This window comes from Cyprinus carpio, chromosome B25 (assembly GCF_018340385.1).
Source record: "Cyprinus carpio isolate SPL01 chromosome B25, ASM1834038v1, whole genome shotgun sequence".
NCBI classification, from domain to species: domain Eukaryota; kingdom Metazoa; phylum Chordata; class Actinopteri; order Cypriniformes; family Cyprinidae; genus Cyprinus; species Cyprinus carpio.
In genome coordinates this window covers 4,986,461-5,006,995 of record NC_056621.1, presented here as the reverse complement: position 1 = coordinate 5,006,995, position 20,535 = coordinate 4,986,461, and the positions used below count along the sequence as shown (strand labels likewise).

At 39.9% G+C, this 20,535-nt stretch overlaps 1 protein-coding gene and 1 pseudogene across 3 annotated transcripts; one reads left to right on the top strand and one right to left on the bottom strand.

Annotated features, from left to right (window-relative positions):
• The window catches only part of LOC109045640, a 638,390-nt pseudogene that overhangs the window by 509,093 nt on the left and 108,762 nt on the right, over positions 1-20,535 (bottom strand).
• LOC109062397 (ceramide synthase-like) lies at positions 9,378-18,783 on the top strand. 3 transcript variants are annotated; one of them, XM_042752703.1, is made up of 8 exons: positions 9,433-9,529; positions 10,491-10,503; positions 10,707-10,866; positions 11,560-11,643; positions 14,816-15,038; positions 15,968-16,063; positions 16,443-16,552; positions 18,135-18,782. In XM_042752703.1, the coding sequence occupies exons 3-8, from the start codon at positions 10,742-10,744 to the stop codon at positions 18,373-18,375; spliced, it is 879 nt and encodes a 292-aa protein (XP_042608637.1). In that variant the 5' UTR covers positions 9,433-9,529; positions 10,491-10,503; positions 10,707-10,741; the 3' UTR covers positions 18,376-18,782. The 3 variants fall into 3 exon arrangements, with proteins under 3 accessions (XP_018935040.2, XP_018935039.2, XP_042608637.1); XM_019079494.2 differs by lacking the exon at positions 10,491-10,503 and having other exon boundaries at positions 9,379-9,529; XM_019079495.2 differs by lacking the exons at positions 10,491-10,503; positions 15,968-16,063 and having other exon boundaries at positions 9,378-9,529; positions 18,135-18,783.

Here is a 20,535-nt window from a genome sequence, read left to right as displayed (position 1 = left end):
TAATCAAAAGGGGCCCCCTCTCAACCATGATCAACAATGACAATTGTGGTCAAAAAAAAAAAAAAAACAAAAAATGTCCTTTGAATTCATATTCATAGAGACAAACTTGTACACAGCAGTAACACATTGCTCAAAATTCAGAAAATGCCCATTTTTATTTATCTGTCAGTCCTGGAGACGGATGTTGCATGCCTCTCAAACAAGCGGAAGTTTCAATGGTGACAATGTGCAGTGTAGCCGATAAGTTCCCAGTCTTATTCATAAATGAAAACTCACATAGCCATTGTCTCTTTTTCATATTTGTTAACAAATGTGAAAATGGATAGAATAGAATTGTTGTGTTTTTATTTGTATGTAATCATTTCATTTACTCTAATTTATGTAGCTGCAGCTATAATGGCACTTTTCCACTCCATGGTGTTGCTTTGTATGGTCCTTTTTGACAGCTTTTCTTCATGGTACAGCGCGGTCCGGCACCCTGAAATCGTACCACCATCGTTTGCGTTTCCAGCGATCGTGCACCGATACTAAAATGTGACGTCCGTAACCAGAGACTGTATAAAAACATGGTACGTTGTGCCCGTGCCGTCCCGGGGGTACCGTGATGTGGGGTTCTGAGAGAGTTTATTTTGTAGTCTCACAAGGTTGGCGGAGCAGTCCAGCGGCCAGCGTGGGCATGCAGCAGTCAACTACTCCAGATAATATACAATGGGCAAAAAAAGACTGTGAGGCTTGTTGCATGAATATTGCCGGACGGCCCCCCTAGGCTGCGATGGCAGTGGTTTGTGACGACAGCAATCCACCTGTCACGGGGCAAGGGGCCACGCGCGGGCTGTGGAAGTTATTCAGAACTGTTGCACTTAATGCAAAGTTGAAAGGTGCTATGAGTATAAAACAATTGCATCGCTCGCGTCACAGTTGTCAGGAATGGGCAAAATTAGCTATAGCGAAACCAAAAGTGTGATTTTGTTTGTGTCAGCCAGGCTGTCAACTGTTTGGTTTGGTTGGTCCCCCTGCTTTAAAGCTGGGCATTTTAAACATTTTGGTTCTATGGGACTGACTCCCTTTTGGAGCGCAGTGCGGTACGGTCTTTCTGCAAGCGTTTTAGTCACTTCCCTTGTTGGCTTCACGAGAGAGCGTGAGGTTTGCCGCTTGTTCTTAGCACTGCAGATCGCTGATTGGTCAGAGATAACCGTTTCTTTCTATTGCATCGTTGGATGTGCGACAAAAGACAGCACAGGGGGCGAGCGCGGCCGCTAGAATTGTGAACATTGTTCAGCAACAGCCAACCTGCAGAGGGAGATCGTGTCGTAGAATAGCAGCGATGGGAGGCGCCTCGGCGGGACTAAACAACTTTCCTTAAATATTTCTTTTTTTAAAGTCTGGCTCCTTTGTCTTGGTTTTTTTTTTTTTTTTTTTTTTGCGCCAAGTTGTTATCACAGTTTACACGTGTAACAAGCAGTAGAGGTGGTGCAACTCTTATATGGCGGCTCCAACCCAATTTGTGGGAAGAGCGGGGGGGTGTGTCGGGGGGGGGGGAAGGGAAAGGGTTGTGGGGAGGAGGAGAGAGGATACTAGCTGCAAGTTGGAGAAGAGCATGCTAATACCCACGCAGCAAGAAAATACAGAAGACAAGAGTACCCACGCGAATGGAAACCATAATGGCTATGATGACATATATTTAGTAGGCAATATATAAAGTATGATAGGGGGATAGATTATTTATTTTATGTTGTTTGTGATTTGTTATCATTGTGGTCTCTTAAAACAAGTTTTTGTATATTTACTCAAGAGATGATTTCCCCAAAACTGAAAATTCGTGGTTAGTAAATTCCCTCCTGGGGTCCTTCCACACAGGCCATAAGCGACCTTAAATAGAACTCAATCTCAGAGACACAAATTAAACCGTTAAGTATTTTTTGATATGAAGAGTCCCAGAGCTGGGGGAGGGTTCTGACCCTGTGGGGCAGTACAAGCGCAACGAGTACACGCTGGGGGAAGAGAAGGAGGTCAATCCCTAAAAGGGCGTAAGACACATGAGCAGTAGAATAGGCAGAAACAAATAAGAGAAGTGACGTCAGTGGGATCTGCATCTTGAATTTTCTTGAGGGCTACTAGAATTCGTGTGTGTGGCAAAAAAGAAAACGCCGGAGAATAACGACTTTTATGTCAACAGTCACTCCGGGCGGAAGGGGGGAAAAAAAATCTTGGTAACAACCCTTTTTCTGTGTTTTATTTACCTTTATGTCAAGATCCACCAGCCTGGCCTTCCCTCCAAAGTAATCGCAAAAAGAAAAAGAGAGATGGAGGGATTGAGGTGGATTCTGGGAAATGTGGATCAAGGAGCAAGCCTGCTGTGGAACAGTGAAGATTGTAGATGGCAAATTCGTTTCTTGAATAACCTCACACTGGGCATGTCCAGCTTCGACAACAGAGAACATGGGAATTTTACGAAAACACTTTTTGGTGTTTTTGTTTTTTTGTTGCCAAATCCACTAAGATACAGACCACGACGAGAGGGGGCTGAGGAAGAATGCTAATTTGAGGCTTGCTGAGAACACTTTATAAAACTGACGGGATGGGCTTGAGGATGTTGGGAAATAGAAGTTGTCCACAGTAAAAAGAAAATGGATTGTTGGAATATGTTTAATTCGCCAACGTCAATGTTGTGCAATACAGATATCTGGTTAATGCAAGGGACGAGGACTGCGGCTGGACCATGAGGTCACTAACAGATGATATGTCCATAGCATCGCCTCCCACCCCCCCCGCGCATCTTCAATCTGCCAGCGGTATCTCCAAACTCTGTCTAATAGACTTTTATAGCACTGTGTTCCTTTGTGGTTTCTTAGGTTTTTATTACTGAAAATAATTCTGGTAACCAAAAGTTTCTTAAGTCCTTCCTTACTTTGTTTACTTTATGCTTTCCTCCTGCCAGCTGAATGCTTTCTGTCCGATATCATCTCAGATTTTCTACTTTTGTTTTTTTTTTTACTTTTTTCGTTGCTCGTTTTTGGGGTGAACCTCTCAACATTTTCCTTATAAAGCACCCTGTTCAAATATTCCCTGAGCAAATGGGGCGAGTCGAGGATTTCGAGAGGTGTGTGTCTGGGGAGAGGGGGGGTCGGTCGGTGAGATGGACGAGGGTACTGGTGGGGGCCGTTCCGCCCCTGAGAGTCAATATCTCCCAAAAAGGTCCCCGCCCCCGCGTCCGGGGAGGGGGACCTAAGGGACGAGAGAGAGCGCGGAGTGCAACACATGCGCCTCGCTCTGAGTTTGCGCTCGAAGGTAGGCATGGGGGAGTCTATGGATGGAATTGTGCATATTTTTGTGTAATTTTTGCTCTTTATTAACAATGTATTGTCGCTTGTCCATCTTGTTCGTGGTTGGTGTGTTTGGCGGACCAGATGCGTGGTTTTCATGTGGCGACATGAGCGAGCAATCTGGTCCATGAGTGTTTTCGAAAACTGCGGTTTCAGAGGTTTTAGGGAAGGTCAGTGTTGTAAAAAAAAAAAAAAGGTTTTTTTTTTTTTTTCATATATTATATTTCATTACCCAAAAGCCGGCCCTCATTTCACTGGGCTGGTGTATATAGACTGAACCCCAAGCGTTTATCAAAAATGTACTGGTAATGCATTCGAGAGGACGTCAAGTTTGTGTGTTGTGTGTGTAGCGCCGCCAGCGGTGGGGCCCCCAGTCTCGCTCTGAATCCAATCTGCGTTTTCTTTTTCCTTCAGAGCGGATTGGTCATGACAGTGGCTTAATGGTTAAATATTATCGAGGTGTTTGTGACATGCTGCTGTTTGTGTAATGACCTCCAAAACCCCCAAACCAACCTCCCCGAACTCATTGGTACAAGTTGACACGTCCTAGAGCTCAGGTTTCATATTAATACAATATGTACTAGACTGGTAGACACTGTAGACGTGTTTCCATGCAGTCCGCTGTTGGCCTCGTGGGTTTATTGCAGAGCTGAATACTCAAACATGCCCAGTAATCTGTAAGCGTTTGCCCTCCTAGCCACCAGGTCGCAACACAAGCGTGCAGGGCACAATTTTTGGTTGTAATCAAGGGGCAGTTCTTGCTCATCAGTAGGTCGTCTCTTCAAGTGCATGGTGTGTGGTATGTATGGAACTTGGCGACGGGTTGTGGATTTTGCAATTGCAGTGCATTAGAGGTGTTATTTCAGAAACATTTGGTGGTGATTGGGTTAATGTGCTGTTGCTATTTAATTTGTAATTATATGAAACGTGTTTTCTTTCCTCTCATTGTTCCCCCCCCGGGAGAGAGGTGTTTTTGTGACCTTATTTTTTTGATTTCGTTGGTTTAAATTTTTTGTTTCTTAAGTTTGATGTTGTTTTTATGACCAGTTGTGCTAGTTGTGTTGGTCGAACACCGAGCATAATAGGTGACGCGAGTGAAGATCATTGACGTTGGTTCAGTCTTAAGCGCCTGCCAAGCAGAAAGTCAACATTTTAAGTGAATGGGTGGAATTCTTTTAGTCCGTAAGCATAGCTGTGTGAAATTAAAAATTCAATCTCAAGAACTTGATATTCGTGTACATGACTAGTTATGGCTTTGATAAAATGATTGAACAGTTGTTTTAAGATGGTTATTACTTTCTTGTTATCTGTGTTTTTTTTTTTTTTTTGTTTTCTTCTTCTTTTTTTTGTTCTTTTGCATTTTAGATAAAAAACAAAATGTTTTTTGGACTTTTTTGTGTTCCCAACAAATCCTTGAAGTTTTTAAGAGGAAAAAAAAGGAAAGAAAAAGAGAGACATGGTTAGTGGTAAATGAAGATTCGCAGGGTAAAGAGACACGACACTGTAAAACCTTGTCACATCTGCACGGGGCTTATTGGTCTGTCATCACAGAATTGGCATTGGCGGACATGGGACAGAACAATGGCATGTCAATTACAGAATATTGCTGAATTCTAGCGTTTGTATATGTTGGACCCGGGGTGTTTTAAAAATAAAAATCATCATGACAAATGAAAATTCTAAAATCGACCGTGTGTTATTTTTAATGTGTTGGGTTTTTTATTATTATTATTATTTACTTTTATTTTGTTGTCATTTCGTAATGTTTTAACTGAACAAATGGCATATCTGTGACCTGCCAGTGGGAAAACAAACTTTGCCGAAATGTCGCTACTTCCGTTTCATCGTGACTTTAAAGTTATGTAATTTAAAAGGTTACATAACTAAGGTTTAGTATTTACAATATCTATTACTGACTATAAATATTAAGTAGTTTACATATACAACACCAGGGCCTCATGAATCACAGGCTTTGGTTTATCTTCCAATTGTTTTTTTTTTAAAAAAAAACCACATGTACATCAGAATCTGCACAAGGTTCATTTGATGTTTTAAGTTCACTTCTGCAAGCTTTTTCATGTTCCCAAGGAAAGGATCCCCAAAGTAACCACAAATGGGGAGGTGTGATCCTGGAAAAGGGATAAACCTTTTTTTTATAACTGCATTTGCATAAAAATTTCCATATTTTCAATTGCCTTGCAGACACAAAATAGTGGTTTATACAGATTGCAATAAAATAAATATTTATCTAAAATTCCGTGAGACCAGATAGTTTTCAGATAATGTATTTTGAACACGCACCAAATATATTCTCACCCCACATGCAATTTGGGAAACCAAAGATGCTGCCTCATGGATTTATTTTGTGGACAGTCTTCACTGTTGTAAAACTCTAATCACCAGCTGCAGCTGCTATATTTGATGATACAGATATCGAGACAGCAGCAACCCCCAACCCCCACCTAGTAGAAGATGAACACAAGGGAACATTACAGCTGAAAAGCTGAAACACTATGTCCCCATATGGGCAAAGACAGAGTTATCACACTGTGAACTGTTAATAGTTGGAAATCCGATAGTGACCCATTTCTTTGTGCAATCTTGTATAGTACAAGCACTGAAACAAGAAATCATCACGGACATAAAAAACATGCTATCTCCGTAGAATGCCATAGGGAAAGATTTTTAAAAAAGCAGCACATCCCATTAAATATATTTTATGGCAAGTTTATTTTTAGGCTCCATGGGTCCGATGTATAAAGTGAAATTTACCATATACACACTGGTATTTATAAAAAAATAAAATAAACTTGGCACATGCACACTTAACTGGTGAGAGCGTAGTATTAACACCTTTCCCTGTCATGCCTGACAATAAAAATTGCATATTAAAAAAAAACCACATATCTACTAACTGCTATTATGTAAACATTCACTGACACTGATTCTTTGTTGCACAACACATTCTGTCAAGTCAGGGGACCTAAGCGTTTAGCAAAAGTTATGTTTTGGATGGATTGCTAATAAGTTATTTAAAAAATGTAATAAAGATAACGAGAGCATATGAATGTTAAACACGCAACATCCCATAAAAACAAGAACAGTCGAGTTTCAATTAATGGTGACTTTAAACTCATAGACTAAACGTACCTCTCTTTCCTGCGTGTATTAGACAAACAATACGTATTATTTGAGCAGAACATTCTTATAAATTCTGTTTAGCACGGACTATTTGAAACAATAAAAGATAACAAAAAGGACGTCGGGCCATAAAAGTAAGTTAATGCGGTCTTCCGCGCTATCGGTCACTTTGTTTGTTTTTACTCGCCATTGGTCAAATTTACTGTCAAGCAAAGCTTATAAGCCAATCAATGAAGGGCAAATCTGTCGCGTCCTTCTCGTTTGCCCCTCAGCAGTTAGTTTACTAAGGACTCGCGGAGTGCAGATTTAAAAGTAAAATTAACCTCTTGTCAACGCATTTAGGACGGGGGCCTGTCGAGCAGACGCGATTTCTGAACCGAGAGCGATGACAACAGTAAGTTAAACCGGCATTTCTGTCCCGTTTCCGTGATATATGCACTCATTTCTCCGGTGATTTCAGTTGAAGGTTATGTAAAAAGACAACGGAGAGCACGGCTGCGTTTTTATTCCGCTCAGTGCGAGGCTCGTTGTTTAGCACACCAGCGCTCGCTCGTGAGACCTAGCGTGTGCTCTCTGTCTCTACTTTGGGGCCATACAGGCGAAATACAATAACGCCATTATTTAGGTCGCTCTCGGCATTTGGTTTAGGATTTGCACATGTTTTGTAGTCACATGGTGAGCCATCCCCCCTCCCTGCCTTCCCCGGTCCCACTTGTTTTGTCTAATCCTAGCGATGCGGTCAGAGAAGAGGACAGAGCCGGGGACCAAAGTGGTTGTCTGGATACCTTCCTCTCTCCTCCTCCATCTGGTGCAGGGATCCGCTCCTCCGCCGCGGCTAGCCTGCACTTTCATTTAAATAAGTAAATTTGCAAGGCTAATGTTTTGAGTGTGGCACGTATCTCTGACCACCTGACTGCAGCTTTTTGATCTGCTGACTCAGCTCGAGTAAAGCTCTTTGTGAAGACCAGATGGACGCGGATCGGGTCTTTTATATGTAAGTTAGGGATGCATGCGCTTCCTGGACAGCTGGATGTGGACAGACGAACTTTACTGCACTACGATTGATCTTTCTCGTTGTTATATATATATATAATCTATATATATATATATAACTCTTGTATTTTTCCGGCAGGTGCTGGCAATCCAAAACCTGTGCAGCTTTGTGGGATCAAGTGCTTGGGATAAATCAACATCATCATGTGGACCGTCTCACAGATGCCTCCTGGACCCTGTGATCCGATTTCTGGAAACTGTGGACAGGATTGTCCCCCGCTTCCCCGTAACCGACGCTGCTCAACCTTTATGTAATCTTCTGCCTTTTTTTTTGCTCCTTTTGCTTTTGTCCAATCTGCCCTGACCCCCCCGCTGCTTTTCTCTAGTATCTTTAGGATTGCTTTAACCCGTTCAGACCCTATTATATGTTCTAACTTGCATCCACCTTTCTCTGGTGTGTTTATGTGTAGTGCTGCAAAACTGATTAATATGGTTTCAGGAATGCATCGTACAGAATTTGTGCTATCTTAACAAAAATGATTTCTTTAGACCATGCCTGACCAAAGTTGTAATGAGATGAAAGGATCATGAGAGCAACAGACGTCTGACCGGTGATCATGTAGTGAAATTCAAACTTTGTGTATGTTTGGTGATGTTACATGTAGGTGTGGTGTGGTATAGTAGTACATGAAAATCCATGAGCAGGTCATTGTAAGGGTTTCAGGTTTTGAACCCCGAGGAGGGATGCAACCCTTGTTTTTGGACCAAGTATGCGCCTATAATCTGTTTCTTTGCTTAAGATGCCATATGCATCAACAGTTATGTTTTAAATTAATGTTCATCCACAATGAAATTCAAAATCTGTACAAATTAAATTTGTTGATTTTAGTTACGCTTAATTTAAAGGTAGCCTTGTGTAATTATACAATGAAGCACTTCTTTATCAACAATATGCACTTACTAAAGGATTAGGGTTCGGTTTTTAGGTTCGTGCATGTAATTATGCATAATTTAGTGTTGTACTATAATACATTTGTGACCCTGGAGCACAAAACCAGTCATAAGTAGCACAGGTATATGTGTTAGCAATAGCCAAAAATACATTGTATGGTCAAAATCAGTGATTTTTCTTTTGTCAAAAAAATCATTAGGATATTAAGTAAAGATCATTTTCCATGAAGATATTATTTAGCATAAATATATCGAAACTTAATTTTTGATTAGTAATATGCATTACCAAGAACTTAATTTTCTTCATTTGGACAATCATCAAAGTGATTTTCACAATATTTAGATTTATTTAAATTTTTTTTGCACCATCAGATTCCACATTTTCAAATAGTTTTATAGTTACCAAATATTGTCCTATCCTTACAAATCATGCATCAATGGAAAGCTTTTATTCAGCTTTCAGATTATGTATACATTTTAATAAAAAAAAATTGACCCTTATGACTAGTTTTGTGGTCCAGGGTTCCATATGTATGTATATAACAATAGCATATTAAATAATCGTTAATTTGTATTAATTTATGATTTTTTTTTTTAACTAACAGTAAATTCATATGTAATAAAAAACAAAAATACTCTGGATAAAAAAAAAAAAAATAAACGTTTTGGGCTTTCCATCGTAATGGATATCAGACATAATAAAAAAAAAGAACCAAAAAAAAAACAATTTTGCAATTTATTATAACTAATAGATCAATTTTATCGTATTTTTGTTATCTCTGGGTCTGAACGAGTTGCATGTCACGGATTGAACACTGGCGTACAATAATCATATTGTGTTTGGGGGCTCAGGGGGCGCATCCCCGTTTTTGCAATCGGTTGTTTTATTAAAGCGATTCACTACTCGCTGCCCATCAACCATGTGGGGAGGAAAGCGATTCATTACTGGCTGCCGTCAACCACACACACACACACACACACACACACACACACACACACACACACACACACACACAGAGCCAGCAGGCCTGTTAGCCCTGCGCCTCGTGCGCTGCTGCTGCTGCACTCACTGGCGAGGAGGACACAATAGGATGGATGCCGCTAGCCTGCTAGCTCTAAAGGTAGCGTTGTGAATGCGCGAGCCCTTCGCGATGCTTTGCTGTTTACACGAACGGAGAAAATCCGAGCGTTACCGAGATGACGTGAGGACCGGCGGAGGGTTTTTTATAATATCGTTTGCGCGAGATTAGAGTTAGTTTGAATCCGGAGAGCGTCACGTGTCTCGTCTGTGGATTTTGTTTTTTCGTAACAGAATTTGTCGCTGCTCGATCTCTTGCATTATTTGCGTGCTGCATTAACAGATTTGTTCGTGCAGGCTGCAGAATAATGAATAACTGACGCACTCACCTTCCCACATTAGCTTAGTTTAGCTTTGATGTCTGTTGCAGGTTCGGATAGAAGTCTTTTTACGCTGCTTTTGTGATTGGCTTGCTGCAGACATGCACTCACTGTCCCACTGTAGCAATATATAAAAGGAATAATACACTCCCCTTTCACCTCCTCCCACAAGGTTACCCTCACTGTACCACGGGATGATGGCCTCACCCTCCCACACACCCCCTTTCTTTAATTCTCGGTGTCCCCATCGTCCTCACTCCCCTCCCTTTCCCTGCAGTAATCTTTCTAAATCTCTTGCTTGCTAATCCTTTCCCGTGCCTATTTTAGTACGGAATACCCCCCTCCCCCTAAACATCCCAGCTTCTTCTGCTTCAATATAAACATGGCAGTTGTCCGGAATAACTTAAGAATACAAAGCAATAATGAGCTCAGTGAAGGGATGCAGTCTTCCAGAAGAGATATGTGTGCGATCTATGCCATGCTGTCACAATGCATACCTTGTAGTCTGTCATTTAAACTAGGCTTGAGAGATGAGTGGTATTTTAAGTTGATGTATGCACCATTGATTTAAGTCTTGTTTGTCGAGTTTTAATGTGGATTATGGTGGTCTAATTTTCCTTCTTTACTCTCCCCGTTTGTTTCATCCTTCTGTCTTGGCCTCGCCCTTCTCTCTTCTTTTTTCAGTGAACAGATTTTGGTGAGAATCAAGTTATGAACGTAATGCTTATGATCAAGCAACAATGTTATTACAAATTAAAATACTTTTATTACTTGTCTATTTAAATCTTTTTTTTTTTTTTTTAATTTTTAAGATTGGGTTTTCATGAATGGATCCTATTATGAAAAATGTATGGACTTTTTAAAATGCACATTAAAATGTGTTATATTTATCCTCTTTAGACACACAGTGACGTTGAGCAACTTTGCCCGAGATTATGCTGAGCATCCTTGCAGCTGGCTCCATATTCTTCCCAGGCCTCTTCCTGCTGTCCAAGCGATTCCTGAAACATGCTCCTGGGCTCAAATGGAGCGAGAAGGATGCTGTCATCGTCTCGTCCAGGGAAAATTAAAGGGAAGAGAGAGTGAGATGTGTTGAAAGGTGCTGTCAGGCTCAAGCTACCTGCTTTCATTTACTTGTGTATCTGTGCTATTTTTTGTTTTTTGTTAATAAAAGTTACAAGTCCATCATTGTATTTTTGTGTGATTATTAAGGTTCAGTTAAAAGGATAATATGACAAACCAGTTGTTTTTAGTTGTTTAACTGTATCAGTCAATGTGACTCTTATATGTTGTATATGTAATATGCATAAAATATGCATCAATAAAACTGGCTCTAGCTTAGATTTTAAAAATAAATTGTTAAAGTTACTAAAATATTTGAAGCTGGTTGCCTGAAATGAATGGGGATGATGATCCCATAATGATCAAATATCTGCAGATTCATCGGTCTGTTACTAAATGTGTTTGTGGTAAGTTTATGTGAAATGTGTCTGATTAAAATCTGCTGAGTAAAGATGTTGCATGTAAGGTTACATTTGATTGCAGTGCATGTCTGATGCATCATTGTGTTTTTCTGCTTAGCTAGGAGAGTTACGGAGTAATATCCTGCTTAAATGGCTCTTTCTTCAACTTGTGTCATCAAAATCTGCTATTAATGGTTTCGAATATCTCCTATCCAAGGGTGTCTTTGCAGTCTGTTTTGGTCTCCTTGCTGTCTTTCATGAATGTTTTATTTTCTCTCACCCTTTCTCAGACTGGTGTCCTCCGTTCAGGCCATTATGGCATCCTCTGCCGGGTACATCATCGCCTGTTCATGTGAAGACATCATTGAGGACCAGTGAGTATCAGATGAACATATGTAACAAGATATAACAGTGAACATATTTTTTTTTTTTTTTTGACAATTACGATTGAGTGTATATGTGCAGGGCTGTGTTTTATACTATACTCAGCACTGTTTTACTTGGGTGTTTTGTTTGTTTTCCCATGTGCATGTGTCCCTCCCTCGCCTCTTTTCACTTGGTGTTGCGTTTGCATATACAGCTGAGAATTCTCTAATGTTCTATGGAATTGTTCCCAGATGTGTAGGAGTGTGAAAGTATTCCCTTGACTCTGAGTGTTTCTAAGAATGTGCTATTCCTCCAATGCGCACCTGTAATCTAATTAGAAACTAATTAGGTTGCGAGCCTATCTGTAAATCCACTGTGGCGCACCAAGCCGGGGGGAAAGGGAGCGAGAGAGAGAGTAGACTGGCAAAATACTTTGGAAAAACTTGACGGTGTCAGACTTTTTAAGACAGCGTTAGTCAGCGATTGTAGTTAATACTTGAAAGCCGCGTCTTTACACTCTGTGAAACCCATTAAGGAGGTTTGTGGAAAACGGTTGGCTCTAATTTGATTTGCCTCACCTAATCGAATTGTAAATCTTGTTTTGAGCTGTTTATCTTGTTTAATTTTTCCTTAACCCAAAGACACACAAGTAAATTAAGAACGACAGTTCAAATAGGTCAGAGCAATCATGTTTCATAAATGATTTAAGCCAGGTAAATTCAATTACTCTGTGTATGTGTAGTAAATGCATCAGTCAGGATACAGGAGGGCTGGGAATTAGACACAGGCCAAGTCACATGCTAGGCCTGTTTTAAGTTTTATTCGTCAGATTTTGAATTTATTACGCTTATTTAGGTTTTGGAAGTATTATATTAATAAAAAAGTACATCAGTATTATGATTGCTTCAGTATGTTTTTGATTATTCATGACTGTAATAATGGATTTGTAAAGTATTTAAAGTGTATGTAATATCTTAACAGTAGTTACTGAAAACTAGGGATGCACAGATACCACTTTTCCCTGAACAGGCCGATACTGATACTTTTATTTTTGGTACTCGTCAATAATGAGTACCAACACCTGTATTTTCATTGCATTTGTGATGTTTTTTTTTTTTTTTTTTTTTTGAAATACTGGGTACGAAAACCAAAAGAATATGTATAATGTTAGTTGGCTTAGTTCATTAAGCAAATAGATATTTCTATAACACAAGTCACATTTTTTTCAACTGAAACGTGTTGCGACTTATATTCCAAAGTGACTCTTATAATTAAATTAACATCAACAATCAAAACATGCCCAATAATGGTGGAATACGTGATTTGGAGAAGAAGAATCGTTGAATAAAGTCATCATTTTTGTTTTCTTTGTGCACAAAAAGTATTCTTGTAGCTTCATAACATTAAAGTTGAAGCACTGATGTCACATGGACTATTTTAACAATGTCCTTACTACCTTTCTGGGCCTTTGCTGTAGTAGTTGCATTCCTGCCTATGCAGGCTCAGAAAGCTCTCGGATTCATCAAAAATATCTTAATTTGTGTTCTGATGATTAATTAAGATCTTAGGTGTTTGGAACGACATGAGGGTGAGTAATTAATGACAGAATTTTAATTTTTTTGGGTGAACTAACCATTTAAATGCTTGGGATTATAAATTTTTTTTCAAGAGAAGATGCTTTTTGGTCATAGACTGTATAAAAACTTGGACGTTGTGTCCGTGATGTCACCCGTAGATTCCTGAAGAGCGTTTTTGAAGCGCAAAGTGGGTGGAGGCGGTCGCCATCTTGGCAGTGCGTCACCGCGCGTCACTCCCGGATAATCGAAAATGGGCAAAAAGGCGGGAGCTTGTTGCTGAAGCCATGCCCACCTAGCTCGACGGCAGTGTCAGCAGCAGCAATCCACCTGTCACTCAAGTGGCCACGCCCTTAATTATGCAGAACTTTAAGGTTTAATATAATTTAAACATATGAGTTATAAAAAAAATTCACCCCCTCAAAGTTGTCACGAAGGACAAAATTAGCTATATAGACCAAAAGCTTTTTTTGTACCAGGCTGTACATGGGTTTTTTTTTTTTTTCTGTAAAGTTGGGCATTTTAACATGGGGAGTCTATGGGACTGACTCCCCTTTGCATTCAGGCTCTAGCGGGACAGTGGATGAATTGCAGTTTTAGGTCACTTCTTTGTTGGCTTCACGAGAGAGAGCGGGAGCTTGCCACTCGTTTTTGATGCTAGAAATGCTCTATAATAGAAATTGCTATTCATTTATGCTGTTCAAAATTTGCTTTTGAAAGAAGTCTCTAATTCTCACCAAGGCTGCATTTATTTGATCTAAAACACAGTAAACAAAATGACCATATTTTGTTTGAATGTATTTTAAAAATGTAGTTTATTCCTGTAAAGCAAGCTGAGTTTTCAGTAGTCATTACTGCAGTCTTCAGTGACTATATTTAATCGTTGAAAACAGTTGATCTGCTTATTTTTGTAGAAACTGTATTAGGTTTTTAATGAATAGAAAGTTCAAAAGAATAGCATTTATTTATAATAGAATTTTTATACCATAGTAAAATTCATTACTGTCACTGATCAATTTAATCCATCTTCGATGAACATAAGTATTAATATCTTTTACTGACCCCAAACCTTTGAAGGGTAGTGTGTATGTTTAATTTTCAGAAATAGACACATTTATCCTCACAAATCACATTTGTCTCAGGAACGTGTAGAGAGTAGTTTTACTGCCTCTGCAGTCTGACTCTACTTGATTTGCTAGTCAAATTATAAGGGAACACATCACCCAAAAATGAAAGTGTCAACTTTTAGTTCCTCTCATGTGTTCTAACCTATATTAATGCTTGTCTCACAAAATGAGAAATTGATCTCTTCTGTAATTCCCACCTTGGCTTGGACTTGTGGTTCTCAAAGGATTTTAAAAGTGATTTAGAAAAGGAGTTAAATGTGAAATAAATCTGCACATTTAAAACGCTAAGTTGCCTTTCTGAGCATTATATCTATAAATATTCAATATATAGAAATATTGAGTAATGAGTGAAAACAATCATGGGAATGTAATTATGTATATAAACAGGGGTAACTGTTGCAGAGTAACCCTAAATCTCATCTCGGGGTTTCTCACCCTTGTTCTTTCGTTCCTCATCTCTTTCTTCTCTCTTTCTCCAGGCACTGGCTTACCAGCAGCTATATCCTCTTTGCTGTCCCCTACTTCGTCTATGACATCTATGCCATGTTCTTGTGCCACTGGTACAAACTTCAGGTCAAAGATCATGAGGAGGAGAGCGAAGCCAAACCGATGAGGTCAGCCATCAGCGGCTATCTGCGCCGAGAGTTCCTTATGGTCCTGCACCATGTCGTCATGGTCACTGTCTGTTTCCCTGTCTCTGTGGTGAGTGGAATGAGGGTTGAGTGACTTTAACGTTTTCTCATAAACACACACATATGAAGTGCATCTTTTTAGAAATACGATTCCGGAGGCCCATCAGAGCCAGTCTGACCATGTGTTTGGAGTGTAGTAACATAGCTGTGGCTTGATGACTGTTTAAGAGTGATTTTGATGGGATCATGGTCTGTGGGTGGCTTGAAGTGTGGCTGAGTCAAACTTGTCCTGAATGGGTCTGTGTACTTTCACCCTGTAATCATGCGCTCTCCATCACTCTCCATCAGTTATCCATGGAGACTGTTGCTGTCGGCAGCAGTGCAGCAGCCAGCACCCTGGCATTAGCTGCACTTAAATGGCAATGAGTGTTCTGTCCTGATAAGACAGAGAGAACCTCTACAGCGCTTTCCTCTGATAAAACCACACTAAGCTTTCCTTCATCTGACACAACACACAAGTATAAATTTTTTCTTTTCTTTTCTTTTTTCCATACACCCTTCTTCTCTTCGTTCTCTTTCAATTTCCTTCCCTTTCCTCTTCCCCTTTCCTTTTCCTCTCCCTTCCATTCCCTCTTTCATTTACCTTTCCTTTTCCTTTTTCTGTTCCACTTCCCCTTTTCATTCCCTTCTTTTCAATTTCCTCTTCCCCTTCCCCTTTACTTATTAATTCCTGTATTTACATTTTTTTTCTTCTTTTTTCCATCCCCCATCCTTCCCTTTCCTCTTCCTTTCCTTTTTCTTTATTCCATATTCTTCTTTTCCTTTCTTACTTTCTTTTTTCTCTCTCCTTCCCTTTTATTTCCCTTTATGTTCAATTTCCATGCTCTTCTCTTGCTTTCTTTTTCCCCTTTTTTATTAATTTATTTCCAATTCCCCTTTCCCATCCATCTCTTTCCTTTTCCTTCCCTGTTTTCCGTTTCCCCCCCTCTCTTTTCTTAGTTCTGGAGACAGGGAAAAGGGGATTATTTCCAGGGTGTGATGTTCCTGGCAGAACTCAGCACCCCATCTGTCTGTCTTGGAAAAATACTCATCCAGGTACTAAACACAAAAACACATTCTTTCTGTATCCCTCTATCTTTCTTTTGTTTAGTGACTATCTCTTTAACAACCTAGGTAAACAGATTTTTGCACTACTCTTTCTTTTCTTGGAAATGTATGGGTAATTTCTACTAGATTTACTAATCTTAAAACATCTATTGATTGGCAATCTTTCACAGACTTTTTTACTGTAACAACTCTCTCGAACACATCTCCTTCACTGCTTCTGTGTGGAGTGTGTAGTGGGGAATATTGAATCATGGTTTTCAGGGTTCATTGCTCTGCCTATTAATATTTTTCTATCTGTTAAACGCTCTCTCTCTCTCTTTCTTCTTGCTCTCTCCTTTGTTTTTTGTTTTGTTTTTTTTGGCCTCAGTACAAGCAACAGCACACTCTCCTACATAAAGTCAATGGAGCTCTTATGCTGGTCACTTTCTTCATCTGCAGAGTTCTTCTCTTCCCCTACCTCTACTACGCCTACGGCAGGTAAAGATCACTGTTTAACACTCTCACTCATTCAGTCTTTCACTCACTTATATTTCTATTGCTCATCTATTCCTTCTTTCTTTTATCTTCTCTTTCTCTCCTGAGTCACACTGCCTCTGATATTAACATGGATTCTTAAATCTTGAGATTTTCAGACGCATATATTTCTCACTCGGTCTCAACCCAGGATTTGATTTGAACATGAGACATTTATACATTCCTCCTAAAATGATTGTAATAACCACCAAGGATCAGGAGCGTGTTTGTTTTGTATCGATCGTAACACCAGGACACCCCTCATCAGTCTGGATGGCATGTTCTAATTTTAAAATTGCAGGCCTGATGCCTTATTCATAAGATTGGGAATTTGAGCATCCTTAGACTTAACACTTGTGCTCCTAGTTACATTTTCTGATTGTGATCTTTACTGGCAAAACTTTTATTAGGGATGGACGATAATATCGGAACGTTATCGGAATCAGCTGATAAAGGCCGAAAAATCGGCATCGGCCCAAGAAGAAAAATTAGCTGATATGCTTTGCCAATTAGATGAAAAAACTCACTTGTGCTCAGGGTGTGCTGCTAACGATATGCTCATGTCAGTAGTGGGGTCATTCTTGAAGCAAAATCTTGCCTGAATGGGGATTAAATTGTTTTGGATCACCCATTTAATTTGAGAATGCACGTACAGAACAAAGCGTCCGGTGTGCGATAGAGTCAACAGTCACTGGTGCATGCAGCAGCAACACCATCCAGTAAGGCTTTTTCTTTATTTAGGGGTGCTGTAGGCCTCCTTGTAATAAAATAAAAGTAAAACACACACACAAAAAAAAACATTAGGATAGTTATTTCTGAATAAATAAAGACATAAAATCACAAGTCTGTTTTGTTTTTAAAAGTCAGAAGCTATAGCTTACATGAATAAAAATCACAAACATGGCATGTAAATAATTTTATATACAGATTGTTCATTAATGTGTAAAATATATTTTTAAATGAATTATGGAAAACTTAAATACAAGGTACTCTTTTGCTTTAGACCATCTACATACAAATAAAGAGGCAACATAAAAATAATTTGTTTATAATCTTTGCACAGGAGAGACTTGTTTCCCAAAAAAAGGAAATATATTGGTATATGCATCCACTATCGGCCAAAAATATCAGATATCGGTAAAAATTCAATATTGTGCATTCCTAATTTATAGTAATGGTTATCATTATAATGATCATCCTTGGTGTGAAAGGAGTCCCGCATCCTAAATAAAAGAGTCATGTGCCAATCGGTAAAGACTTCGCATTACTGCAGCCATTGGTTGATACTGTGGTTTCCATAAAAACATTTTCCTGAGAGACACACACTTGGGACTCTACATGTGCATTGGGTGGACCAACCTGAAACATGCATTGGTTTTATTGTTTTTTTTTTTCTGCATTTCCCCATTAAAGTAGATAGGCATTGCAAATATGGCCCTGAGTGATCTAACTTTTCTTGAAAGGGACTGATTATAAAAAATACCGATAATTACTTATTCTCTATATGCTGACTATATGCAAATATTTGTTTGTGCTCATATCACAGGTACGCCTCCATCCCCTTCTACATGGTGCCGCTGTCTGTGCCCTGGCAGTGTAACGCAGGTGCAGCTTTGCTCATGGCCCCGCAGGTCTACTGGTTTTCCCTCATCTGCAGGGGCGCCTTCCGTCTCTTCACCAGAGCCTCACGGCACAAAGCTGCTCCTAGCAGCAAAGACTCTGAACCGAAAACCTCACTCCTGCCCCCTGCCAACGGATACAGCCCCAGAGAGACCGACTCGCACTGAGAGAGGAGTAGAGATAGAGATGTAGGTACAGGGTTGCTAGATTTAGACCAAACAGGAAACCGAAGGCAGACTGACTTATTACAATGTGTGGCTCTACCTTAGACCCAGTGGCGTGGGTTAGCAAACAAAGAAACTGAAGGTCTGTACCCTCGCTATTCACCATCCGTCATCCTCTCATTGAGAACAAAAATAAGACTGCAGACCAAACCAAACAGATTGTTTTCTCCCTAACATGCACATTCTCTATGTTGGAGCAGTAGGTCGGGGAAGTCTCATCTGCTGCTTTGCAGGGTTAGTGCGTCATTTGTAGATTACCATGGTCATAAGCTTCAGAAAAAGGGACTGATGTGGATGCAACGGGAACAGTATTTAAACCGATCGATGGATGGAAATGATTGATACATCCCTCATGTCTCTCTTTGTTTTTTGCTACAGCTGCAGAGAGGATACGAAAAAGGGAACAGAAAGTTCTCCGTCGATCTGTACATAAGGTTTTATTAATATCCTTGCATTGGACTCCAAATAGATTTTAATTTATTTTAGATTTTTTGTAGAACCTGTTTGTTTATTATATATTCAGTTCTGTTCCTAAGTACGGGTGGATTAGTTTAAAACAAAACCGTTCACAAAGTTGTTTGGTTCAAAACAATCCTTCGGACCCTCACTGTGGGTGCATGGCCTCCTTCCAGCTGTTTCTCATCGCAGCTAAAAAACAAGATAGCAACAGCTGCATCCAGTTAGTTAGTGAATCAGCAGTTATAAAGTAGAAGGGGGGTCACTTAAAGGATTTGGATGAGGCTGAGGTAATGCATTAGCATATCTCTGCTGCAGTGCTCCAATCCTTTTAAGATCCAGACGTCAGACGGAGGGGGAAGAGACCGAGCTGCCCAGTCAAATACTGCACTTGAAAACCAGACTGAAGTTGGCAAGGCATTCGGTCAAACCTGAGCCAGTCGATTTGTACTCTGCGTACAGTTTTATGTGAGGAGGCTGCCAGCATAAAGGCCCTCGCTAACCTCTGATAGATCCACACCACACGATGGATTCTATGCTACCACTGATTGTAATCCGCTCACTGAATGGATAACAACTGCTGTTTTTCTCCACACTGATGAGATGTTTCTTAACAGGCAGTCGGGCTTCCTTTCTGTCCGGATATATAGGAGGTCCACTGATTATGTGTTTTGTCACCCAATTAGTCCTCGCTTTTATGGTAAAAGTGTCATTGGCGTAACAATGTTTTCTCATGCCTCCCTCAGGCCTGATTGTTGTGCTATGCTCCCAAACAGGGCTCTGCCAGTTTGACGTTAAACAGTATTATTAGAGGTGGAAGTGAGAGGATGGCACACAAAGTGGATTCTAGACGTGAATCTTGCACTGAATTATCCCACGGAGGGGTGCTAAACAAACATCCAAGTCTGTGAGATACTGTAATACTTTTAAAAGCACTGTATAGATCTTTTTAGATCGACGTCCTGGATATAGTTTCTGGACCACTATAATTGGAGTCTTTTAGATTAGTCATGTTTCTGTTAGGCACCAGGACGTTTTTGTTTTGCTTTTTTACAGTTAGCTCGTATGCCCAAAGGCATCAGTGTAGCCTTAGAAGCAATGCTTTCCACATGCTCTTTACACAAAGCACTACACTGGGCCTCTTACTCATTTGCTCGAAGGGACTGCCCCAGTGCTGGACGTGAATTAGAGGCCAGTGTTTTCAACTATAGCAAAGTGTACTGGTTTGGGAACTGGTTTAAAAATCATATTTTGAACTAGGAACGATTGTATCTTCTTTACATGTAATTATTCTTATTGTTAATTTATTCTTTTAATTTATGTATTTATTTAGCCAAGTCCGAATGTACATACGACTTCACATCTAAATGTTCTTCTATTGTAGGCTTCTGTTGATCTAGCTGCCTGAAGACTGTTCTGTGATTCTGGTTCTCTCGGCTGAAATATACTCTCTCTATCTCCTGCTGTGTTCTGATGCTGTGTGTGACCTCCTTTTGTCCTGAAACAAAGCCTCTGTGTCACCTGCTTACTGTGTGAGATTGTGTGTGAGAGAGGAAAAAGATAATTGCATGCCTCAGTTAAATGAAATTTGCCTGAATGTGTTTCTTTAGTATTGGAGCACCCATGCCAGTGGCTCCTGGTTTCCTT